Source organism: Musca autumnalis, unplaced genomic scaffold, assembly GCF_047663935.1.
Source record: "Musca autumnalis isolate F117 unplaced genomic scaffold, ASM4766393v1 scaffold_4, whole genome shotgun sequence".
NCBI classification, from domain to species: Eukaryota; Metazoa; Arthropoda; class Insecta; order Diptera; family Muscidae; genus Musca; species Musca autumnalis.
The window spans coordinates 40140221-40168120 of NW_027411977.1; the positions used below are offsets into that span (position 1 = coordinate 40140221).

Below are 27900 nucleotides of genomic sequence, written 5' to 3' on the forward strand. Positions count from 1 at the left end.
AAAGTGCAAATGTAACTGACACTCAACTACCAACCTAGAGGAAGAAAAAACAAAAATTGGTCAAGCTTTTTTTTCTCTCCCTCTAAATATTTTATTTTGGCCCTCGTACAACGTGTCAGTGGCATTATCTTCTTCTTGATGATGCTGCTGCTACTGAGAGTAGTTTCAATTACTGTGCTATTCCTACTTCCTAGTTAAGGTCCTGCCGCTTTGATTTGTTTAAATATTTTATTCAGTTACTTCGTAATTGTTAAGTGCCTCTTAATTGGATCATGTTTCAAACTAGTTTCGTTTTTTTGGGGGAGTTTTGAATTTTGTTTAACATGTTCTTGGAAGAAGGTAATTTAATTTATTATTTACAGCTGGTTTTGGTTTAAACGAATGCGAATGTAATTTGGTTTTATTTATATCTTCAACCATTGCAAAAAATAGAATTTGATAAAGTCAAGATGTCTGTCTATGGTTGGGTTTTGGTTGCCGCCGTAGTGAATTGGTGTGCTCATCTGCCTTTCCCGGATTCCATTCCCAGGCCAGGCCACATCAAATTTTCAACGATGGCAAAATACCCATCACTGTAATGTTGGCGACATTCCTTCTGTATTTCAGCGATATATGTAAATCTTCTCTCCAAGTAGAGACTCGCATTTCTGACCCGTTGATCAACAGAAGGTCCCATATAATCGTGTTAATGTGAATCAGGGTGCACTCATTGATATGACAGAGTTCTCCACTTTCCCTTCGGGGATGTTGTGAAACAATTTTAATTATGGTTGGTTTTTTTTTGGAAAATACCTTAATGTACCGAAAAGAAGTGTCAATATTAACAATTACATTTTGGGAAACAATGAGTGTTTTGAACGATCCACGGCCAGATTATAAACTGTATTGGGCATTTGTTGCGGATATATAAGAAACAGTTGGCATGATATAACCAAGACATTCTACAAGAATAAAATCCTGGTTTTTTGAAGGGCCTCAAAAACTCTAGATTTGAAAATTTGTGGACAAATATCTTGCGAAATATGGATTTCCCAAGAAAAAATTATACTGTCCTAAAGAGAATCCAAAGTAACTACTAAACATAGGCAACACGATCCGAGAAGTATCCATACACTGAATTTAATGTAAAGAATAGGCCGATATAGTCAATTCCTGAACTTGGTATAAATTTTGGGGAAATATTACAATATTCAACTTGTGAACTTCGTCAGTTATTTCCTTTCATAGCTATTGGGCCGACCATTATTATAAGAGGTTTCGGGCCATTCGTTCTGGAAGTACACGCAGAAAAATATATGTTAGAAATATGTTTGGATCCAAACAAATATTTGTTTGGGACTGATTGCAAACAAATATATGTTTGGATCCAAACATAATTTGTTTGTGCCCAAATAAATATATGTTTGCAACATTTTGTAATATATCTCAATTTTATATGTTTGGGTTACACTATGCAACACTGAAAATGCAAACAACTTCTAGTATGGATTTTTTGAAAGTACATATTTAGACTACAAAAACCCTAGTTGGGTTTTGTCCTGTCAGATCCAATTCGGATTTTATGGCCTCATCTAAACCGGGCTAAATCTACACTTTTTTGCATTTATCAGACCTTTATCTCAGAAACGAATAGGGATTTGGCCTTGCTGTCTTTAGCAATATTGTAGACCTAAACTAGTAGAACTTATCTTTTGAACCACATAAGAAAAACTACATCTATTGCATCAATCAATCATAATTGTAACAGTATCGGCTAAATCATTGGGAGTTGAACCAAGTAACCTTTTGCAAAAATCTTCCAAATAAAGTTCTCAACAATTCTTTAGAACATTCTGAAACTCTAAAATGCTTACTTCTTGTTGTTTCAGCGGTATTTTGCATCATATCTTTTACAACACGTATTACAAACACAGTTCACACTAACAGTTCATTCTTCGGAATTTCACTACATTATTGACAGTTTTATTAAATCGTCGTTGAAAAATGTACTGAAAACAACGGGATAGAGGCATTTTACAACAATGACATGTTCTGAATAGTTGTGTATTATATTCCAGGGAATATTTTTCCAAAAGAAAATATTCAGAAAAAATTAACGGTTTTGGAGATACGGTGCGAAATGTATAAAAATTGTGGTATTTTTGCATATATTTTGAAATTTGAGGCAATAAATGTATTTTTTCTAGTTCATTATTTCTCCAAATATTCTATTCTTGTCCTTATCTACAAACTTGCTTCAGAGGTCAGAAGAAGATTCGCATTGGTTTCAATACTCAATATTTAACCATGTTTAGATGGGGCCATAAAATCCGAGTTGGATCTGACACAACAAAACGCAACTAGGGTTTCTTGTCGTTTGGGTCTGTACTTTCAAAAAATCCTCAGTTCGAATTGTTTGCACAAGATCATCTTAAAAATGTTGCACAGTGTTATTTAAAATCCATTGATTCTTTGTAATTGTAATGGTCGCCAACATTCGTATGACGAATAGGCAAATAAAGAAGAAGTGTACCAACATATTTTTTATGTTAGAACATATTTTTTATGGGTGGAGAGGATTTTTGTCAAAGAGAGTAACAACAGGGCTCTCGCAGCTGCGAAATGCTGGTTTATAATAAAAAGATATGTGCATGGTGTAACAGGAGATGCAGAAGTTTTGTGATGTGTATGCGTAAAACACGTGTATTTCGTGCTTTGTTGTTGTTAACCAACGTAGCAAGCGAAGAGGAAAAGAAAAAAAATGGTATCAATTATGTTGGTCTTTTTTTATTCAGTGTTCTGGAGACAATCGTTGAGTAAAGAAGGTAAAGTGGGGGAAAAAATCAGTGTTGTCTTTTGTCTCTTCTTAAAGAAGTTGTGCTTTTTAGTAAATTAAATGTCCAATACATTTTACAATTGAATCAAAAAGTTGAATGGAAATTTTTTATTGGACAAGGAATAATAAATAAATTTTTCATATACATACATACATATGTATATTTGAAATATTGATGTACCTATTTATTACATTATATAAACATCTGATTCCAGATGCCCGAATTTCCCGCTGATGATTTGTACTTTGAAGAAAATGTGTTTTATTTCACAACTAAGGAGAAGCGTTCAACGATGTTTCTATATATATATTTTTAAAGTGCGTCTTTTTATAAGTTATTTCATTCAGTTTTTTCTTTTATTAAATTCTGTTTGGACTTTCTTTGGAATTTTTTATATACCTATGTGTCTGTTGTACTTTTGCTTTTTTTCTATGCATTTCAATAAAACACCACCATTTATAAATGTGTTAAATGGACTGAAACTTTTGTGTGAAATTGGTAAAAATTTTAGTAACGTAGCGGTTAAACAACGGAAGAAGTAGTACTACATATGTGGGTTTCATTACATTTTAGTTTGTGTGAACTAAATTTTCCTTTCCTGCAACAAAAATGTCTTTGTCATGCCAGATAACTTTTTGGTTTTGGTCATAAGTATTATACATTACATCTCTGATATTTGATAATTAAATTTTCACAATCATTGAAAATAAGTTCCGTGGAGAGCGATTGTCCAGGGATAGTGGTATAGGGTATCCCATGGTCGGCTCCGTCCGACTATAGACTTTTCTTACTTGTTTTGTTTTAATTTTTAATCTTGCGCCGTTTTAGGTCGTTTTGGGCCGTTTTTAGGAAAATTTTGGGCCGAAAAAAGTTTTTCGAACGGCAACACTGATGCTACCAGTAATGTTGATGCCTGTTAGGCCCCTGTCATTGGAGGAACAAATAAAATTCCTGCGATGGAATATCGACGCAATGGACTATGAAGAAGGGAAATGGAAAGCCAAGAACAAGATTCTGGAAATTGTCCTTCAAAAGGCTGAAGAGGCTAAAGCAAGCCTTGAAACCAGAGTGAGCTCTCAGTGTGAGGTGATAAGAGACCTACACATGAGGGATGAAGAGGCCAAAATGGAAGTCCGTGGCCTGCAGAAGGAAGTCCGTGGCCTGCAGAAAAAAGTGGACAACGAGCGCATGCAACGCAGGGCCGCTGTGGAGGCTATAATGATGATGAAGGGGGAGATCATGGCAATGGAAGTTGCTATGACCGCATGCCAATCGGAGAAGGAAGATGCAGTCAAGCTTGCCACTACACTAAAGGAGCAAGTCAAGCGTGAGGCTGAGGAATCGAGGATAGCTAAGGAAGAATTAATAGCGGCTATCCAAGAGGGAAATTGTGAGGTGACGGCTATGAAGGCAGAAGTGAGAAAATTTAATAAAGAATTGGCTAGCGCAGAGAGAGCGCGACATGCAGCTGAATTCAAACGTGATGAGTTGGCGGCACTACTGTTGGCTAAAGATGAAGCTGATTGTCAACTGGTGGTGGAAGGTATTAAGGAGGCTGATAATCTTTTCCAAACTATAAAAGAAATGGAAGCATCGATTACAAAGGGTAATCAATTGCAGATCTCTGGAGTGCTGAGTCAGAGGGAGACTGCGGCATTGAAAATGGTGGTGACGGCGGGCAACAAAGGCGAGGGCGCTTCAAATCTGAGCAAAGATGCTGCAGACAGAAGGGATGAGGCTATGGGGCCAGATTCCCAGGAAGACGAATCAGTCAACAGCTGACAGGCACTGACAAAAAACCAGGCAGAGACAGGAACTCTGCTAATAAAAATGGAGCCTATGAAGAGGGAAAAGATGGACAGCCCAAGGGAACAATCAGAACATACGGTTGCCATGGATGACATTAAGTATGCTGGAGTCAACAAAGCCAAATGCACAAAGAGGGATGAGAAGAAAATGTTCTTCAGCGTTGATAAGCAGATACGCCAAGAATATCCATCTAGACAACCTGTGAAGGATGACATTATTCAACGCCAGAAGAAAAAGATGCCCGAGGCCGGAAATGATAAGCCGTTAAAGAAGGATGACTTTCTTCGATGTTGGAAGGAGAAGATGCCTATGGCCAATAAGGTGAAGTCGCCAGAAAAGGATAACTGTCTTCAAGGCCGGAAAAAGACTATGCCCAAGGCCAGAAAAGTAAAGCCGCCGCAGAAGGATGACGTTGTTAGTGTCAGAGGGAAGAAGCAGCCAGATGAGGACGATTCAGCCTGGAAGATGAAGTCTGCAGACAAAGGTGGTACGTGTAAGAGCGACTGGCTGAAAAGATGGAGATGCTTCCTTGGTGCTATAACATAGCTTGCTGTTTAGGACAAGCTGCATTTCCTGATATTTCTATATCCTTATTTACAGTTGAAGATTGAAACATCTGGTCTCCATTTCCGCCATGGCTCCCACCGAATACGCTTCGAAGAATATACGATCGGCGTCCTGTCCATGACATGGAACCAAGAAACCCATGGTCTGGTATTTTGCTAACGAAGAAAATAATGCTGCATATAGGACTACTCTGCAATCAGTAGCAACGGGTAGCGGGTAAAAGAGGTATCGTGAGAAAGGGAGAGAGAAGAAGCATATGTGCCTCAGGAAAAAGGAGAAATGTAAAAACGGAAATGTGGAAAAATCGAGATTTGCTGGAGTCAGAATGAAGTCCGAAAATTCTACCAAAGAGTGAAACATCAAACTGATGGCTTTGACCAACTAGGTAGGTAATTTGGTAACAGATGCAGATAGTGTGTTCATGTTATGGAAAGATCATTTTTTCAAATTGTTGATAACCTATACTAAATAACTAAATCCAATTCCTGAATGGTGCCACCAAAATGATTGGAACGTTAGCATCCAATATCCCGTTCACAAGAAAGGAGATTATGTTGTGCGCTCAAAGCAAAGGGCATACGTCTGCTTCTTATTGTATATAAGATAGCGTCTGCGATATTGTGCGAACGACTACAGCCTATGGCCAATGAAATATTAGGCAATACCAATGCGGCTTTAACCCAGGCAAGTCCATCATTGACTAGATGTTGATCTGGAAAATACCTAATAGATGCAGATCTACACTTACCATTATATATAATTGTTCCACAAACATCCCAGGCGGGACAAGGGAGACTTCTCTCATATCAATGACTGTACCCCGATTCATATTAGCCCAATGATATTATTACTTACCATATTATTTTAAATTATAAAGCAGCCTTCGACAGTTCCTTACGTTCAAAGAAAAAACAAAACTAACGAGGCTTTATAAGGTCACACTAACTGATACACGGTTTAGTACCAAAAGAGGTTTTCGACAAGTAGACATGGTTTGGTTGGATCTTTTCAACACCCTGTTGGGAAAGTGTAACGTGACAATATGACCACGTACATAACACAGCAACTACTACCAAGAAACCCTTTACAGTCATGGGTAAACAGCGCTTTGACAACACTCCACCATACATTGTCTCTACCTGGCACTACTGGTATAACAGGCCACACACTGGTAAATTTAACTCCAGTGTATTTTTACAACCATTGTAATCAGTGCTTGGGGCGAATAACACTATGCAACATTTTTAAGGTGATCTTGTGCAAACAATTCGAACTGATAATTTTTTGAAAGTGCAGACCCAAAGGACAAGAATCCCTAGTTGGGTTTTGTTGTGTCAGATCCAGCTCGGATTTTATGGCCCCATCTAAACATGGTTAAATATTGAGTTTTTAAAGAAATTCGGGGCTATACCTCCGAAACCAATGCGAATCTTCTTCTGACCTCTGAAGCAAATTTGTAGATAAGGACAAGAATAAAATATTTGGAGAAATAATGAACTCGAAAAACTACATTTATTACCTCAAATTTCAAAATATATGCAAAAATGCCAACATTTTTATACATTTCGCACCGTATCTCCAAAACCGTTAATATTTTCTGAATATTTTCTTTTGGAAAAATATTCCCTGAAATGTAATACACACCTCTTCAGAACATGTCATTGTCGTAAAATGTCTCTATTCCGTTGTATTCAGTACATTTTTCAACGACGATTTAATAAAAATGTCAATAATGCAGTGAAATCCGAAATGCGAGAATAAACTGTTGGTGTGAACTGTGTTTGAAATACGTGTTGTAAAAGATATGATGCAAAATACCGCTAAAACAACATGAAGTAAGCATTTTAGAGTTTCAGAATGTTCTAAAGAATTGTTGAGAACTTTATTTGGAAGATTTTTGCAAAAGGTTACTTGGTTCAACTCCCAATAATTTAGCCGATACTGACCAGAATTTTAGCAATTATGTAAAATTTTCTATATGTTATAGATTTTGATGCCCTATATGGAGTTTTTCTTATGTGGTTTATTCAAAAGATAAGTTCTACTAGTTTAGAGCTACAATATTGCTAAAGACAGCAAGGCCAAATTCCTATTCGTTTCTGAGATAAAGGCGTGATAAGTGCAAAAAAGTGTAGATTTAGCCCGGTTTAGATGAGGCCATAAAATCCGAACTGGATCTGACAGGACAAAACCCAACTAGGGTTTTTGTAGTCTAAATATGTACTTTCAAAAAATCCATACTAGAAGCTGTTTGCATTTTCAGTGTTGCATAGTGTAATGCGCATTCACTTCATCCCTCGAGTCACTCATATATTTCAGAGTTGATTGCTGATGGCGAGCTGTCTACTGCAGGGAGTTAGCTACAGGGGTTGGGACTATAGGCTGTTCTAAATCCGCCAACGTACACCTTGGTGTTACCGCGTTGGGAATACTTTTTGGAAGCTACCCATTAAATTGAGGTGCCTAATAAATTGCACTGGACCTTCGGGTTTTTCAGTTCTACAGGGCTCAGTCATCTCTTCCATTCGGCCCTGGATCTTCGGGTTTTTCAGTTCTACAGGGTCTTCGGGTCATCTGCTCCATTCGGCGCTGGACATTCGAGCTTTTCAGTTCTACAGGCCTTCGGGTCAAGTGGACACTGACCTCCCCGTGGTGTCGCCTGGGGTAGCTGCCTTTAACATCCATTAAAGGTAGTTAGCTAAAATCCACCCATCCAGGGTTAGTAGCCCTCCCATAGAAAAAATCAGCCTACTATGAAAACGCAAAAGAAAAGAAAAACAAATCCCTCAAAAGTTGACGACCCTCGCAAACGTTTTCATGGTCCTTGATCTGCGGAGAGAGAAGGTGCAGTTTACGCATTGGCAGATGTACTTGAAAAGTACAAGGCCGATGTTACTGCCATACAGGAAATACGATGGAATGGGAGAGGCGTCACAACAACACCTAAAGGTGACGCACTGTATTATAGCTGCCATGAATCAAAGCATGAGTTTGGTTGTGGATTTGTAGTTGGTCGGAGGTTAAAACATCTGGTCTCCAGCTTCACACCAGTGAATGAAAGACTTGCTACAATTCGAATAAAAGCAAAATTCTTCAACATCAGCATTATTTGCGCTCATGCTATTTTATGAGGGCTTAGAAGAAACATATGACCGTTGTCCTGCCCATGACATTAAAATTATTCTAGGCAATTTTAATGCCAAAAATGGAAATGAAAATATCTTTGGCCCAACTGTCGGAAAATTCAGTCTCCACAGTGAAACATCTGACAATGATATGAGGCTGATAGACTTCGCAGCGGCAAAACCATGGTAGTTAGCAGCACCAGATTTCAACATCTCGACATCCATATGGGCACTTGGCTTTCTCCAGATCAGAAAACAAGAGCTCAAATTGATCACGTTGGAAAGATGGAAGACATTCATTGAGCGTGTTGGATGTGCGTTCGTTCCGAGGAGCAAACATAGACTCGGACCACTACCTTGTTGCAGCAAAGGTACGCACCCGGTTAAACGTAGCAAACAAAGTACGAACAGATACAACACGAAAGTTAGACATCGTTAAGCTGCAATCACAACAGATAGCCACAGCATATTCCACTCAACTAGCCCAATTGCTTAATCAAAGCACTCCTCATCCCAATAACATATCAGCGCAATGGCAAAGCATTGCCCACTCCATGCAAACACAGTGTTCGAAAATAAACACTATGGTATCGTACCGTACCGTTCTGTACCGTACCAAGGTGGATAGGTACACTACGATAGTGTACCGCTCCGGAACACAAACACTAAAAAATATTTTAGTGATACTGTACCGGAACACAACGATAATCGTAGTGTACCGCATGCCGGAGCACTAAAAATCGTAGTGCTCCGACTGCGGAGGACTAAAAATCGTAGTGTTCCGACTGCGGAGCACTAAAAATTTTAGTGTTCCGACTGCCGGAGCACTAAAAATCGTAGTGTTCCGACTGCGGAGCACAAAAAATTTTAGTGTTCCGACTGCCGGACCACTAAAAATCATAGTGCACCACGTGTTGGAACACTAAAAAATAATAAAGGTATTATGTTTTCTTAGGAAAATTAAATATTTGATTAAATTTGATCAAATAAAAATTAAGATAGGCTGTTACATCCATGTATGTTTAAATTAGTTAAACACATTGAGAAATTTGGTCAAAGTTATGAAAAAACAATATTTACTTTTTGTGGAATGAAGCACAAAAATCGTCGTGCCGGAGCACTAAAAATCGTTTTGCACCACGTTTTGAAACTATAAGGGAATGAACCATACATGAATTTATTATGATTTCTGAGGAAATTAAATATTTTATATATATTTTTTAATAAATAAAAATTAAAAGAAAATGTGAAAAAAATCTGATTTGTTGTTTGGACAATGGAGCACTAAAAATCGTAGTGTTCCTACTGCCGGATCACTAAAAATCGTAGTGTGCCGATTTTTATTGTCCCATTGTTTCGATTTTTTTAGATCCGGCAGTCGGAACACTAAAATTTTTAGTGATCCGGCAGTCGGAACACTACGATTTTTAGTGATCCGGCATTCGGAACACTACGATTTTTAGTACTCCGCAGCCGAACACTACGATTTTTATTGATCTATTGTCCAAAAATCAAATCAGGCGTTTTTCACGCGTTCTATTAAATTTTATTTTTTAATTTGTATTTATTAAAAAAAAATTATAAAATACTTAATTTTTTAATTTTTCTCACAAATCATAATAAACTCATGTATCCACAGTCAAAACACTACAATTTCTACTGCGCCATTGTACAACAACCTAATCAATGTTTTTCATATTTTTTACTTAAGTTGTTCCCAACGTTATTAATTAATATGTATACATACATGATTTAAGAGGTGTATCTGAGTTTTTATGTCTTAATTTGTACTTATCTCAAAAATTATAAATATTTAATTTTACTCTAATATCGTTATAAACTCGTGTGTGGTACATTATCATTACGTTTTTTTTAGTGTTCCGACATGTGGTACACTACGATTTTTAGTGATCCGACTGCGGAGCGATTTTTAGTGTTCCGACTGCGGAGCACTACTATTTTTAGTGCTCCGACTGCGGAACACTACGATTTTTAGTGTTCCGACTGCGGTACCCAACGTTTTTAGTGTACCAAAATGTGGTACACTACGTTTATCGTTGTGCTCCGGAACAGTATCACTAAAATATTTTTTAGTGTTTGTGTTCCGAAACACTAACGCTAAAAATATTTTAGTGATACTGTACTCGGAGCGGTACACTATGTTAGTGTACTGTTTATTTTCGAACTCTGTGCAAACATCCGCAAAATCCATACTTGGATACCAGAGACCTCCACCAAGGAATCCATGGTATGATCAGGAGTGTCGTGCTGTCACCGAAGAGAAAAATGCGGCATGTAGAGCTACTTTACAATCCGTAGCAACGCGTAGCGCACGAGAGAGATATCGGGAGAAAAGGAGAGTGGAGAAATGTCTTTTCCGCAGGAAAAAGAGAGAGAGATGGAAAAGCGGGAGTGTGAAAAAATCGAGATGTACAGGAACCCGAATGAAGTTCGAAAATTCTACCAAAGAATGAAACATCAAACTGATGGCTTTGGAACTGGCACATCCTCCTGTAGAGACCAGCAAGGTAATCTGGTAACTGATACAGATAGTATGCTAAGGATATGTAAAGAACATTTTTCCGAACTGTTGGCATCCAATAGTAGCGAAGTCAACGAAGATACCACAGATCCAATCCCAGAAGATGGTATTGAATGTATACCACCCGGCCAAGATGAGGTAAAGACATCAATAAACCGGCTGAAGAATAATAAGACAGCAGGAGCTGATGGCCTACCAGCCGAGCTGTTTAAAACAGGAGGCGACACGCTGATAAGGTGTATTCATCAGCTAGTTAGCACCATCTGGCAGGAAGAACGATTACCCGACGATTGGAACCTGAGTATCCTGTGCCCCGTCCACAAGAAGGGAGATAAGACTGTATGCTCTAACTATAGGGGCATAATTCTACTCCCTATTGCCTACAAGATCGTGTCAGGGATATTGTGCGAACGACTAAAGCCTATGGTCAACGAAATAATTGGATCATACCAATGCGGCTTTAGACCTGGCAAGTCCACCATTGACCAGATTTTACCCTGCGGCAAATCCTGCAGAAGACCCAAGAGATGCAGATCGACACCTACCACCTTTGTGTCGATTATAAAGCAGCCTTCAACAGCCCGCTGCGTTCAAAGGTATTCCAAGCCATGTCTGAATTTGGTATCCCGCAAAGCTCATCCGGCTTTGAAAAATGACTTTAACTGACTTTAAATAGGCAAGAACCTCTCCGAAGAGTTTTGTACCAAAAAATTTTTCCGACAAGGAGACAGCCTTTCGTTTGATTACTTCAACATCCTTCTGGAAAAGCTTATGCGAGAGGCAAACGTCAAAAGAAGTGGCACAATCTACACCAACAGCCACATGTTACTTGCTTATGCTGATGATATAGACATCATGGGACGATCAGTAAAAGAAGTAACTGATACCTTTATGAAGGCCGAAGGAGAATCTGCTAAAGTGGGTCTGGCGGTAAACGGTGACTAGACCAAGTTGATGGTGTCGACGCGCAATGCGTCCATTAAGCTCGGACCAAATGTGTTGGTTCCTATAATTTTGAGGTAGTAAAAGACGACATCAGTTGTGAAATAAAAAGAAGAATTCTATTGGCCAACAGATGCTGCTTTGGTTTAAGTAAGCAGTTTAAAAACAAAGCCACATTTCGTCAAACACTAATAACGCTCTACAAAACACTGATACTACCCGTGCTGATGTATGGCTCCGAAGCCTGGGTACTTGCGCAAGGAGACATGGCAGTGCTTGGTGTGTTTGAGAGAAAAATTCGTCGAAAGATCTGCGGACCAATGTGCGTTGACGGTGAATATCGACGTCGCATGAACCACGAGCTGTATCTGCTATACAACGATATCAATATTGTTAAGCGTATCGAGATGCAACGATTGCGTTGGCTAGACCATATAATAAGAATGGGCGAAGATGGACCCGCTAAAAAGGCGTATAAATACGAAGCGCTTGGCGGTGCAAGCAGAATTGGCAGGGCAAGGAATAGATGGCACAAACATGTGGATGATGAGATGAAAAGGCGCGGTATTCCAAAGTGCGAAGCAACAAATAGATAGAATTGGAGATCATTTCTTGGTTCGGTCTATGGAACAAATGTTCTGTAATGGGCCAGCTAAGTAAGTAAGTATAGGCCTTCGGGTCGTCTGTTCCATTCGGCATTGGACCTTCGGGTTTTCGGTTCTACAGGGCCTCCGAGTCATCTGGGCCTTTGGGTTTTTCAGTTCTACAGGGCCTTCGGGTCAGCTGTTCCACTGTTTGGGTAGTGGTACATTGTAGACACTAGTTCGTAGCCCCATACTAACACCCGAGCGACGAATCCATCGTGTCAACACCCGAACGCCGTACTCATAGTGTTCCCGAACACCGATACCCGAGCGCCGAACCCATCGTCTTCTCGATCATCTGCAGCAAAATGTTTATACCTCAAGAATGTTTCAACGAAATCCGTTTCAGACAATATAGAGCCGTTTTAGCTATGTCCGTCCGTCTGTCTGGCTGGGAGGAGCATACGATAACTCTCGAACGGTTCAACCAATTCGGTTCACAATTTGCTCCTTGTAATATGTTATCCATAATAAAATTACCCGTTTCACACAATGTGGAGTCCGTATGTCTGCCTGGATGGAACACAAAAATTATCTGAACGATAACTGTAGAAGATGTAAACGATTTGGTCCAAACTTTCGATTTCGTAATATTTTGTCCAAACTCAGTTTAAGTTCGAAAGTGGGTTATATCGGTCCACATATTAGAAGTACCTCCCTCACAAAAGTTAAAAATTAAATTAAATTTTTTGTTCAAGGTACTCCTTGTGGTCCTGTTAGAAAGTCCATAATTTCTGGCATAATCGTCCAAAAGCTTTAAATTATAAGGTGACCAGCTAAAATAAAAAGGAAATGAAATGATTCACAAAATAAGATCCTCTTCCATAATGGACTATGCCGATGCATTCTTTCAGGTACCTCCTCCATTGACGGCAAGTTCATATGTCGAAAACGGCCACAAAATTCTGAAAACCGCCTAAATACATATTTTTTGGGAAACGGTTAGCCGGTATTCTATATAAATGTTTCAGTTCACACATGCTGATTTGTTTAAACAATTATTACAAACATACAAGAACTCCAATAAACCTCAACTTCCAAACCACTTCTCCAATGAAAAATAATAATAAAATTCCATAAAATATTTTTTTTCGTATTATTATTATTCCCTCCCATAACTTCTTTAAAACTATACCCTCTCGTTAGATTTGTATATGTACATAAATCTGCTTTAACAAAATAGTCAAATTTATGTACAACCACAAACAAAAATACAGGCATACACACAGGCACAACACACTGCATCGATTTTCGAGATGTTGCCTTGGGTATCAGCCAACCATTCCACTCGGTTCGCAGCTATTATTTCATATACCATACCATAAATATTTGTATGTTTATCTTCCTCGAAAAAGAAGCTTTGGAAACATTTAATATGACATGGAGGATTTGAAGTTCAAAATAAATGCCCAACCATAACTTTGAGTTGCATTCAGTAGTTCCAAGTTTCCTTCGTTTGCATGATTTTCTTGCATAGATGTACGTATGTATGTATTTGCGTGTATGTTTGATTCTGTGAATACTTATAAAATGTAAAATTTTAAATTTGCATTCATTTCAATTTTATGATTTAATATTGGGTTTAGTTGTTATAGGGTTACCCCACCCGCTCAATTGTGATAGATTGCATGGTAGAAATATAAATTCAATTTCAATACCAAAAACACAGTGGTAGATGCAATTTTTCTCTGTTATAAGAGGTTTGAGGAAATACACATAAGGAGTGGTTGCTCAGCGTGGATTTTGACAAAATACACAGTAAAACATGGCGTTCGCTCATCCTGTGGAATTTTTAAAGCCGAAAAGACCACGCTTCGGAACCTATCGAAGACCTTCAATACAGTCACTTATACCAGACATAGGATTACCTTCTTCATTAGTAAATTTATATTTTTGAATTTATGGATTTATATCATGATCTAAAATATAAACAGTAACTCTATGTATAACATTATTCTTTCTAATACTTGCACAAAGATTTATTGTTGCATTTCTCATTGTATTATTGGTTGAAGCTGCTGATTTGATTCCTTTCCCACCCAACGTTAATGTTGTGTGAAATATGCGTTTAGTAGAAATGTCTTAATGCCAGTATTCATTCATTCTCTGTTTCCCTCCGCCTCCCTCCACCCCATTCAAGTAGAAACATAACAATGTATAGCCATCGGGGAACATTTGAAACTTTATCTAAAAAATTTTTGCACAGACATCATAAATTTGTCTATGTATGTATTCTTCTTTCTATGTACGCAATAAGAATAATTTGATAAGAGAACAGGAAACTTTTCGAAAATTTCACATTTTGCATTCTGGGAAAAAGGGGATACATTTTAAAATACAATATTTTAGATTTCTTTGTGGATATTTTTTGCATATGATTTTATTATTGTTTGCCGCAAGAGATTCATATTCTTGGTATACTTTTTTTAACATACTCGAATAATAAGGATTTAAATTTCCTCTTTTGGAAAAGAATTGACTTTTCTTGAATTGATCAAAAGTTATAAAAAGTAAACATTTTGTTGAGCTGATGTTGATTTAAAATTGGTTAATATAAACCAATGAACGGAAAGAAACAAAACGATTCCCGTACCAATCACACAACGCCACAAACTTTTCAGCTTCTCTGAATCGTTTCATTCTCACAACCAAAACAAAAACACAAACTTTTCAACGTAAAAAGATGGAAACCGTACGATTGGTGAAATGTAACTTCGGCTATGCTTTGCCGAGTTGTTTCATTCACCACCGAAACGACAAGTATTTTTGGGAAACGTTTGCCGTGCGTTATGGTCAATGACACACTCAGACACACACACACACACACATGTGATTGCTTAACAACCCTATAAGTTAGCATCAGCATACCACAGTGAATTTTATCAACCACCAAACGTTTTTGATTTATTCACATGTGTTAAGTACTATTTAGTGTTCTATCTGTTGTTGTGGTGTTGAGTACTTTTCGCTTTTCGTTTTGTTCGTACTCACGAATGTAAACAAAACGAAACTAAACAGCGAGCTCGGCCAACGAGGGTTATGTTTCGTTTTGTATTGTTCCTATGGAAAATACGAAACGAAACGATTGGAAATGTTATTTAAAGTATTTTTACGTACTCTGATATAAACGTAAGATACCTTAATTTCATTGAAATATCAGAAAATTCAGCTGAAGCGTTAAGCACCAGCATAATGTTAATAGACACTGTAGGGTAATTGTCCGCCTTTCCAGCTACATTCCTTTCAGTAATGCTAATGTTCTCTTCGAGTGATGTGAATGTGAAGTGAAGAATTTGAGATAAGAAGGAATTCCAGATAATGGACTGAGTAATTTGTCATATACTTCCGTTATTATAAAATTTAGTTAACATACTTACCCTACAACAACGAGTAAATAAACAACCAACAGTGTATACATACCTGCAAAAAATAAGCAATAATGTATAACAAAAATTTGTAAATGTAACTGCATTATTAATATTATTTTCACACAATATATTATATTGTATTACTTAATTATAATCATATAATGAATAATTTGTACTGGCGTAAAAATAAACAATGAGTAAGAGATAATAAAAGGTAAACAATACATTTTAAATAGTCAATAATAAAATATAAAAAATAAAATATGATAAATAGTAAATAATACCCCGTGTGGGATTTGATAGATCCTCCAGCAAATATAATATCGCCATCCAGGGACGTAGCCAGGATTTCATATCGAGGGGGGGTCCCACCGGACCAAAATTTTGAAAGCTTATGATAGCGAAAATGTCTTATTTAGCAAAGATGTAAATCTTATTTTAAACTTATTCTACTGATGAAATAATTTTCATTAATATTTTTTAATTCAAATGCTATTTTTAATAAGACTTCTTGGCCAATTTTATCTTGTCTTTAGAACTTTTTTGGCAATATGTCACAGTTAATATATGGTCAAAACAATGAATATATTAATAATCCCATATATTTTTGGAAGTATCATCTATCAAATAATTCACAATTACAGTGAATGTTATGAAATTCAGTGATTCAGACCAAAAGAAAGGGAATACAACGGAAAACCTTAGAAATATCATACCATTTAGTTTTCAAATATATTAACATTATAATTTTCAAAAATATGAAAAATCCGATGTCTACTTATCACAATGAATTTCTGAATGCCGAGAACCAATGCTGAGTAATAGTTAGTCTATCCATCAAGAAATTCTAGCACCTAATCGTGGTTATGCAAATGACAAATTATGTCGCCATATCGTGCATCTGTCAATAGACTAATGTTGGCGTCCAATCGTCGGACTTCACTTATAGAAATTCTGGATCTTCTCATAAGTTGATCAGGAACAAGGAAAACTTCTTTTAAAATGAAATTATGTCGCCCAATCCAAGGTCTATACATGTATACATTCTTTTAGCAAAAATCCATAAACACAATTTTTCCCAATCTACATTTTTATACTCTCAGCCTTTAGCCAAAATGTGCCTCCTCGAAATAATGGCTTTAGGGCCAGAAAACTTGGAGTCGACTTAGCTATGTTCGTTCGTCTGGGTAGCCGCCTGGAGAGCACGATAATTCTCAAACAGATCAACCAATTCGTCCAAAATTTGGCCTTCGTGATATCTTGATCAACTTCGAAGATGGGCCATATCGATCTACTCTTTCGGCAAACTTCCGCAGAGTAGTATTACTACAGTACAAGTTTTTCAGAGGCAAGTCTATACTTCCAGAGAAAATGGCCCGAAAGCTGTAAAGAACACCTAAGGCAATCATGTGTAGTGGCTAGTGCGCACGACAACTTTCGAACCGGATACTGCGTTGGTCCAAACTTTGTTTATCGCAACATTTCAGCGAGCATTATATATGCAAAATTCGAAGGTGGTGCTTTTCGATCTACTTCTTCTCGTATTTCCCCCCAAATTTCAAGAATTTTAGCTAAAGTGGTATGCGCGAGTTTTCTTGAACGGAGCAACAGATTTGGTCCAAACTTTAATATTTTTTCCAAACTTAGTTTTTGCCATACTGGGGTACCTCCCTCACAAACCTTCAAAATAGTTGTTTAAGTGCAGTTTATGGTCTATTTGAGGACCTTTAGAAATTTTTACTGCAGGTATTCCTTGTGTTTAGAGTGGTATTATGTTTTTCGTGGGCAAGTCCATATTTCCTGACATAAGAGTCAAAAGGTGAAAATTATACTGTGACGATCTGAAATGACTGGTGGGCGCAATATCTTTTAAAAGGAATGACTCCCAAAATAAGATTTATTCCCAAAATGAACTATGTCGGACCGGTCCATTTCTCCATACCTCCTCCGCAACACTTGTGATCAATGATACAAATCCATATTTTGTTTGCAAGTTCATACGTCCGAAAATGGCTACAAATTTCTGAAAATCTTCTAATGCATAGTTTTTGGGTTTAAGGATTTTGGCTGTGTAGCCGCTATTCGATCTGTCTATAGATGAAAGTTGCAATTCACACAGTCTCAGGGTATATTCCTATTCGCAAATTCGAGTGGTACTTGTTAATATTTTGACGAAGAAGAACCTGTTTCCGATCAGTTTTTAGATTTCGTTTGTCGTCACAAGGTAATCGACAGAAAAATCCATGAAGATGAAATTCATTGTAATTTTGAAATATTGGAAATAATATGTAATAAATCAAATGTATAAAGTAGAAAAATGTTTGTACGTTTGTTTGAAGTTTATGGACTCAAAAACCGCTGAACCGATCTTCCTGAGATTTTTAGAGTATATCACTATATGGCCTAAAAGTAACATAGGCTATAAAAATTTCTGAAATTCCGGAGATATAGTATCAGAATCGGAGGTACCTCCCAAAAATTTAGATTTTTTATGCAAATTTCTACAGAATGGTAACAGATAATGTCTCCAAATTTTGGATGTGTGCAGGAATTTGGTCTAGAAATAAATTTGCAAAATTATATTGAAATCGGTTCAGATTTGGATATAGCGCCCATATATATATTCGGCCGATTTCATGTATTTGATGCACCAAACACGCTTTATATACCCGATTTTAATGAAAGTTGCAATGAGTGACGAAAATTGACCTACAAATAAATTTGTCAAAATATATTTTATCTTATTCGGGGTAGCGAAGCGGACCGGGTTCAGCTAGTAAAATATAAACATTGACCTCATGCTCAAAAATCTTGATTTTATTAACATTCGAAATGTCAAACAAAACATAAAAATTCGGCAGAAAAATTCTTTTGTCCAATAGACATTTACGACACTGCGGTAGAACAGAAATGGGCGGGGATGTCGTGCCCCCCGGACCCCCCCCTCTGGCTACGTCGGTGTCGTCATCCTTGGAATAAGCGAGATAAGATGGTTCATGAGCAACCAAATCACGAAAAAGAATGGAAATGTCGTATTGTATAGTGGTAAAACTTTGAAGAATGGAAGCAGTGTGGGTTTCTTGATAGCTAAACAACATGGTCAATCTCTCAAATCTTGGGACCCTGTCTTAGATCGCATCATTACTGCTCGATTTTATACCAAAGCAAAAAAGTGCATTACCATAATCCAATAGTACACTCCGACGGGCGAAGCTGAAGATTCAATTAAAGAAGAATTTTATAACCACCTCACAAACACCCTACACCAGACCCCTAAAAGAGATATAATAACACTGTGCAGCAGCATTTTTGGGGGGTGGAAAATTTCTTTTGGAGTTGAAAGTCTTTGATGAGTGTACTAAGAAGCCAAAAGGAAATTTTCGCCATAGGTCAACTTTCTGAGATATAGCGCGATGAAGTTTTTGATTTCTTCCCTATAATACTTGGGAAAATAGCTCCATATGTCTTTTTGCGTTGTTATAGCTTCGTTTTGATGTGACATATCTTCAGTCAAATCGATTGGCGAATCTTTTTGTAGAACATTTTATTCTTCTAACTCAATGCATTTCATGTCCTTTTCGTCCTTTATTTCTTGAACCGTTGTGAAAGTACCACAAGATGAGATTTTTCAGCATCTAAATATTCTACAAAAATCTTGCTCAGAAGATTTTAGGTGCGGTTCTCTTTGACAACTTATCGATTTTGTCCCGTTTCCATTGTCCTTTCTGACATTTAATCGGTTTTGTTTCAGAAATAAACTATGTTTTGTTTTTCTGTATATTCGTCATTGGTTATTTATTGGTATGTAGACAAAATATTTCAAACTTTTTGATTCGCATGTTCCCATTTAATGCTATAAAATATTTAGTTATAATATTTAACAACTGTATAAACAACTCTTATTTTCCTAAAAATTGGAAAATTGGAAAGATATTGCTTATTAAAAAGAATCCGAATTGTTGCGATATTAATAACTTGAGACCGATTTCCTTGTTATCTAATTTAGGAAATTGTTGGAGAAAATACTTTGTAAAAAAATGGATTTAGAAATTTCTGCAGAGTATATTCCCCCTTTCCAATTTGGATTCAGAAAAGGTCATTCTACACTAGATGCTCTTTCAAAATTTCATAGCGATATTATTTCGCACTTACGTAGGAAATCTTGCACAGTTGCTGTTTCATTGGATGTTGAAAAAGCCTTTGATCGCACATATCATGATGGCATCTATTATATAAAACCGAAATGACGTTCGTTCGTGAATCAAAAACTCGACCAATTCACAACCGATTTGTTCCGCGTTTGTTCTAAAATATTTGTATTTATCTAAGGAAGGTTTTGACATATTTTATTTTTTGATATCGCGAAAAAATCCGCGGATATTTGCAAAAAATATATTTTGAAGAAAAATGTTCAGCGTTTATTAGTACATCGTCTGAAAGTAACATTGGCTATATAAATCCTTGAAATTCCACGTTCATCGGGAGATATAGCATCTGATTCGGAGGTACAATAACAAATATATATGATGAGTGCGAATATCTATAGAACGGTAAAGGATATTGCCTCCAAATTTGGAGTGTGTGATGGAAATTGTTCAAGGAATACATTTGCCAAATTATACTGAAATCGGTTCAGATTTGGATATAGCTCCCATATATATTTTCGGCCGATTTTAGGTATTTGATGCACCAAACACGCTATGTATATCCAATTTCTATGAAATTTGGAATATGTGATGGAATTGTACGTAGAGATAAGCGTACCAAATTATATAGAAATCGGTTCAGATTTGGATATAGCTCCCATATATATTTTCGGCCGATTTCAGGTATTTGCTGCACGAATCATGCAGTGTTTATCCAATTTCTATTTAATTTGGCATATGTGGCGAAATTGGATGTGGAAATAAGTATGCCAAATTATATTGAAATCAGTATAGATTTGTATATGACTCCCATATATATTTTTGGCCGATATCATGTATTTGATGTACCAACCACTCGAAATTTGGTTCGTGTTACAGAATTTGGAGTAGAAATGAATTTTCCAAATTATATTGAAATCGGTGCAGATTTGAATACAGCGCCCACATATATTTTTTAGTCGATTTCATGTACTGGATACACCTAAAACCATATATATAGCTTTCTCAGAAAGATTTCCCTTCTTAATGAAGAATGAAAAGAAATAACTGCAATTGAAATGTTGCATGCAATCCCTGCGGGAACTTTTTAACGGTAATGCAAAAGTGACAACACATTTCTTAATATATAAACCATACAATTATAAAAGTAGCCGATATAAATTCAATTAACATTCCAAAAAGTTTATGTTTTTCTAATTGTGTTTCCTTTCAAATAATGGAAATGTATAAAATACTGAATGTCATAGATGAAAAGTTTAATTTTTATGTGTGTCTGCGTACTTCCTAATTTTTTCTTTATATAACTGTCAAAATTGGAAACATTTGTAATACGTATTACAAATTATCGTGTACGCAAATTATTGAAGGGAAACATTCATTGAAATATCCGATTTATTGTGAACAACAACAAAACAACAATCTTAATAGAATGCCCAGGCGAAGTAGAAATCACAACTTTGGTCGACGTACGAATAGCTGCCGTAAGATCTGCACTAAGCGATGAAGAACGTTCGCAACAAAGTCAAGCTGCACATAAACGAATGGCACGATCGCGTTCTCGATTAAATGAAGAACAGCTACAAGTACGGAATATCGAAGATCGAGAAAGAATGAGACGTAATCGGTCAGGTGGACGATCATATCTGGACAATTTGTCGCAACGAGTACGTAGACAATCGCGTGTTAGATTAGAATTGAATCGTGCGGCATTCAATTATGATAGCACGATTGATTATAGCTCGCTTCCGGATGTTGCGATTGGAACAATGAACAACTTTTGTGTACATTGCAATGCAGTTAAATTCAAAACGGAAGCGCCAGGTTTATGTTGTGCAAATGGTAAAGTTAAATTACCTGCCTTAAATCAACCACCAGAACCATTACGAACGTTAGTTTCGGGTACAACACCAGAATCGAAACATTTTCTTAAGAATATTCAGTCATACAATTCCAGTTTCCAAATGACTTCTTTCGGCGCAACAAATATAATTAGTGAGGGCAATTTCATGCCAACATTTAAGGTAATTAATTAGTTCTGAGGAATGTGCAATTATTGTGATTCTCATTCTGATTAATTTTCTTTAATGCAGATTCAAGGTCAGGTTTATCATCAAGTGGGGTCATTGTTGCCATTTGCTGATGCCAATTATGAATTTTTGCAAATATATTTTATTGGAAATCAAGCCGAAGAACTAAATCAACGATGCTCTATCTTTCCAAATGTTAGAAGACAGATAGTTTCAGAACTGCAAGATCTATTTCATCAACACAATGAATTAGTTAGATTGTTTAAAACGGCATTGAATAGAATACCATCTGATGATCACAGAATTGTTATTAGAGCTGATAAAACACCGGTTGGGCAACATGAACGAAGATTCAATGCACCGACTATCGACGATGTGGCAATTGTAATTGTTGGAGAACAGTTTCACCAAAGAGATATTGTTATTCATCGCAGAAATGATCAACTTCAACGCGTTTCTGAGCTTCACCGCTGTTACGATGCTTTGCAATATCCAATTTTGTTTTGGGAAGGTGAAGACGGTTATAATATCAATGTCAGAATGCATGATCCTTCAACTGGTAATAACTGAAAATATAACGTTACAAATAACAACTGAAACATCATAAAGTTCGGCCGGGCCGATCATTTATACACTACACCATCGGGCGGTACCGTTATGAAAGTATATACTAAAACGTGGACCTTTGCCAATATCTAATAGTTATAATGGAGACTGAATGACTAATGTGTGTGACATCAAATATCGAACATCGGGAGGTACAGTTCTATGGGGAGTATATTAAAACGTGCACCTAGATCAACAAATTACTGGGGAAAAACCCAATCGAAGACTAACACCAAATTCAGCCATTTTGATAGTATAATGAGACAAAAAAAAAACAAAGATATCGAGTTACCGCTTATGGGGTGTTATTGAATCGTATATCCATGTCTAACACTTTTAGTGGAGAAATTTGCCAAATGTGGAAATTACTACCAATTCGGTTGTCAAATGAGACTAATACCTTCAAAATTCCGTAAAGTGACGCGTCGCTTCATATGTGGATATACCAAAACGTGGATCTATATAAGAAATTTTAGTAGAAATGATTTTTAGCCTATGGAATCACTAAATAACAAAGTACAACCTATTCGGTGTGCAAATGGGGCCAATACCTTCAAAATGCCTTAAAACGTCGACGCGTCACTTTGTATAGGGACTATGCCAAAACGTAGACCAACATAGGGAAAGTTTTTTCGCGCCTACAAATTCCTACAAAATTTTATTGACCTTCTTCAATCTGTTCGGAAGCTAAAGTCATTTTCAAAGGTAGAATTGGCTATATCGATGTTGAATTGCACGCTGATCAGTAGTGCGATTCTCTAACTCATTTTTTGAGTTGAAATATTTCGGTAATGTTATCGCTAAGTTCCACCGATAGAAAGAGTGCTGTCAACTTATATTTGAAGTTTTCATGCATAATTTTGCGTTTTAATTTTACCGACAATTGTCGGTAACTCAAAAAATGAGTTAGAGAATCGCACTACAGGAATATGTATACTTTGCGGGATTTAAAATGATTATTTTGAGGAGTTACAGGAGGAATGACAATCTTTATATACCATAATATGGTGGAGGGAATACAAATAAAATTTCAGGATTGGAAACAAACAAAAAGGTCAGTGCAATGAACTATTATGCATACAGATTAATGATACGTAGGAATGAGAATAATCACATTTTGAAATGTCAGAGATTGTTTCATCAATATGTAGTTGACATGTATGCCAAAATTGAATCTGAGCGCTTAAACTATATTCGATTTAATCAAGCAAAATTACGTGTGGAGGAGTATATACATTTGCGTGACGCTGTGAACAATGATGCTAATATTAACCCAAATGACATTGGTTCGGTAACAATTTTGCCGTCTTCATATACAGGTAGCCCACGACATATGCATGAGTATGCACAGGACGCAATGACTTATGTTAGAAACTACGGTCGTCCGGATTTGTTTATAACGTTCACCTGCAATCCACAGTGGACCGAAATTAAAGAACATTTATTGCCAGGTCAAACACCTATAGATCGGCACGATATAACGGCACGCGTATTCAAACAGAAGCTAAAAGTTTTAATGGATATGATTGTGAAACATAAGGTGTTTGGTGAAGTACGATGCTGGATGTATTCAGTAGAATGACAGAAAAGAGGTCTTCCACATGCTCACATCTTAATTTGGAACGTGAATAAAATAAGACAGGATGAAATTGATGCCATAATATCCGCCGAAATTCCTGATCAAGCTACCGATCCAGAATTATTTGAAGTTGTCACCAAAAATATGATACACGGTCCGTGTGGACAACTAAATATCAATTCGCCGTGTATGGTTGACGGAAAATGTTCTAAACGTTATCCAAGAGATTTGATTGCTGAAACTATTACCGGCAATGATGGTTATCCGTTATATAGGCGACGATCTACTGATGATAATGGCAAATCGACAACTGTGCATATTCAAAATCAGGAAGTTGAAGTTGACAATCGATGGATCGTTCCTTATTCCCCGCTGTTATCGAAGACATTCAAAGCTCATATCAACGTTGAATTTTGCAATTCAGTAAAATCCATTAAATATATTTGTAAATACATAAACAAAGGAAGCGATATGGCTGTTTTTGGTGTAGCTGACCCCAATCAAAATGATGAAATAACTCAATTTCAATTAGGACGATTCGTTAGCACTAACGAAGCTGTGTGGCGGATTTTTTCATTCGCAATCCATGATAAACACCCCACTGTTGTTCAATTAGCGGTACATCTTGAAAATGGTCAACGTGTGTACTTTACAAATCAAACTGCATTGCAAAGAGCAGCATCACAACCACCTACAACATTGACCGCTTTTTTTAATTTATGCGAAAGTGACACCTTTGCAAGAGGATTGTTGTATTATGAAGTTCCAAAGTACTACACGTGGAATAAATCACTAAAAGTTTTTCAAAGGCGTAAACAAGGAACACCAGTTGAAGGTCATACAAATCTGTTTTCAACAGATGCATTAGGACGGCTATATACAGTTCATCCCAATCATAATGAATGTTTCTATTTACGATTACTATTGATCAATGTTCGTGGACCAACATCATTTGATAATTTAAAGACAATTCATGGACTTATGTGTGCAACATTTCGCGAAGCATGCCAACAATTGCATTTACTTGAGGATGACACTCATTGGGATGCTACACTTGCCTAATCATCCATTATTGCTCCACCTCATCAAATTAGGACATTATTTTCTATAATAATAGCAACATGTAGTCCATCAAATCCTCTTGAATTATGGAGAAATTATGCAGACTTTATGTGTGAGGATATTTTGAATCGAATGCGTAGATCCACTTTCAATCCGAATTATCCAATGTCATCAGAAATCCACAATGAAGCATTGATAATGATTGAAGACATTTGTCTTGCAATTGCAAATAAAGCATTATCACAATTGGGTATGGTATCGCCAAACCGCCCAATGCACAATCTGTTAAACCGAGATTTGCAACGTGAACATAATTTTGACTTTAATGAGTTAGGTGCATTTGTTGAATCAAATTTGCCGAAGTTAAATGCACAGCAAAGAAACATTTACAACACACTGATGCAAACAGTTACAAATAATAACGGTGGATTTTATTTTTTAGATGCACCTGGTGGAACAGGGAAAACATTCCTCATTTCAATAATTTTGGCAACAATCCGTTCACAAAATAAGATAGCATTGGCTCTTGCATCATCTGGAATAGCTGCCACATTGTTAGATGGTGGTAGAACAGCACATTCCGCACTTAAGCTGCCTTTGGATATGAAATTCAATGAGAATCCCACATGTAATATCAGTAAGTCATCTGGAATGGCAAAAGTTTTGCAACAGTGTGCTATTGTCGTGTGGGATGAATGTCCAATGGCACATAAAAAATCATTGGAAGCTTTTGACAGAACCATGAAAGATCTAAGAACGAATGGACAATTATTCGGTGGAGCCTTGGTATTGTTGGCAGGGGATTTTAGACAAACTTTACCTGTCATTCCCCGATCGACTGCTGCTGACGAATTGAACGCGTCTTTAAAATCTTCAATTTTGTGGAAATATGTAAAGAAATTAACGCTAACAACAAATGTACGTGTTCAATTACAAAACGACGTATCGGCTGCTGAATTTTCTGAGCAGTTGCTAAAAATTGGAGATGGAAAAATGCCGATAGATAATGAAACAGGGCTAATCACGCTACCAACTGATTTTTGTCGCATCATTCAATCAAAACAAGAGCCAATTGAAAGAGTTTTTCCAGATATTGCACAACAACACAAAAATCATCGTTGGTTGAGTGAACGAGCTATATTAGCGGCAAAAAATAAAGATGTCAGTGAAATTAATGAGGCTGTTTTAAAGGAGATACCAGGCCAATTATTCACATTTAAATCAGTGGACACCGTTATGAATGAAGATGAGGTGGTCAATTATCCCACAGAATTTTTAAATTCACTTGATCTACCAGGACTTCCACCACACAATCTACAATTGAAAGTTGGAGCACCTATTATTATGTTGCGGAATCTGAATCAACCAAAATTGTGTAATGGTACAAGACTTGTGGTAAAGAAATTAATGACCAATGTTATTGAAGCCACTATTTTGAACGGAAAATTTAAAGGTGAAGACGTCTTAATTCCACGTATTCCAATAATACCAACAGACATGCCTTTTGAATTTAAACGTTTGCAGTTCCCAATTCGACTTGCTTTTGCTATGACAATCAACAAATCACAAGGACAATCATTGCAAGCGTGTGGTTTAAATTTAGAGAATTATTGTTTTTCACATGGACAATTGTATGTAGCCTGTTCACGTGTAGGGAAACCTTCAGATTTGTTTGTGTACGCACCTAATGGTAAAACCAAAAATGTTGTTTACCAAAGAGCTTTACAATAAACTAATTTAAAAGAAAAATTTGGTGTTTTTGTAGTTATTCGATTAATTTGATCGATTGATTCGTTCGCATACATTTCGATTTCTTCAGCATCTGCATATTGGTATCCGTTCACGTGGTTGTACATGTTTCTATGGTACCCGATACGGTTTACAAATTCAGATTTAACGTCTAGCGAAGCAGACGGGATCCGCTAGTTATTTATAAAATGATTCAGTTAGGTTTTTCGGCTCACATTGTTAAAATATTTAAAAATTTCTTTTCGGATAGACAGTTTTATATCCAACTTGGAAATCTGAAGTCTGATTTGGGTACAATCTCTTGTGGAGTTCCGCAGGGTTCGATTTTATTTTATTTATTTTTATTCAGTATTTACATGTATGACTTTCCGCATCAGGTGAATAACTCTGTAGGTGTGTTGTATGCTGATGATTGTCTTTTATATGCTCACGCAGAGTCGCCGAAGGAAGCCCTGTCTTCAATCTCGCAACATTTAAACCATGTAGAGAAATTTTACACAGAGTGGGGAATAAAAATTAACTCGTCAAAGAGTGAAGCAATTTGTTTGAGAAACGCTTCTGGAAAATGTAAAAGATGGGTCGTGCCCGAGAGTAAGTCTTTGAGACTGTTTCTAAATGGTACAGAAATACCTTTTAGAGATAGTCTCAAATACTTAGGAGTACGTTTCAATAAACTTGTCAAGTTTAACGAGAATGCGAGAGGCTTTATGGGAAAGGCAAATCGTATTAAGGCGTCACTTAATGTACTCTTTACTAGCAAAGCGTTGCCTGTAAGGACAAAATTATTATTGTATAAAACCTGCATTCAACCAGCCCTTTTGTATGCTTTCCATATTTGGTTATCTATCTCGCCAACTGTAATGAATGAAATGGAAGTGTTAGAGAGAAAGGTTCTTCGACTTTGCATCGGAAAACATTT

The 27900-nt window shown here is 36.8% G+C and overlaps 2 protein-coding genes across 3 annotated transcripts in view; one reads left to right on the forward strand and one right to left on the reverse strand.

The window, feature by feature from the left end:
• LOC141400824 (uncharacterized) overlaps positions 1–27900 on the reverse strand; it is a 531740-nt gene that overhangs the window by 101393 nt on the left and 402447 nt on the right. The window lies entirely within an intron of this gene.
• Positions 24108–27009, forward strand: LOC141402915 (uncharacterized). Its single transcript, XM_073985042.1, is given in 2 exon segments — positions 24108–26627; positions 26998–27009. Coding segments are annotated over 2 exon segments (2532 nt in total).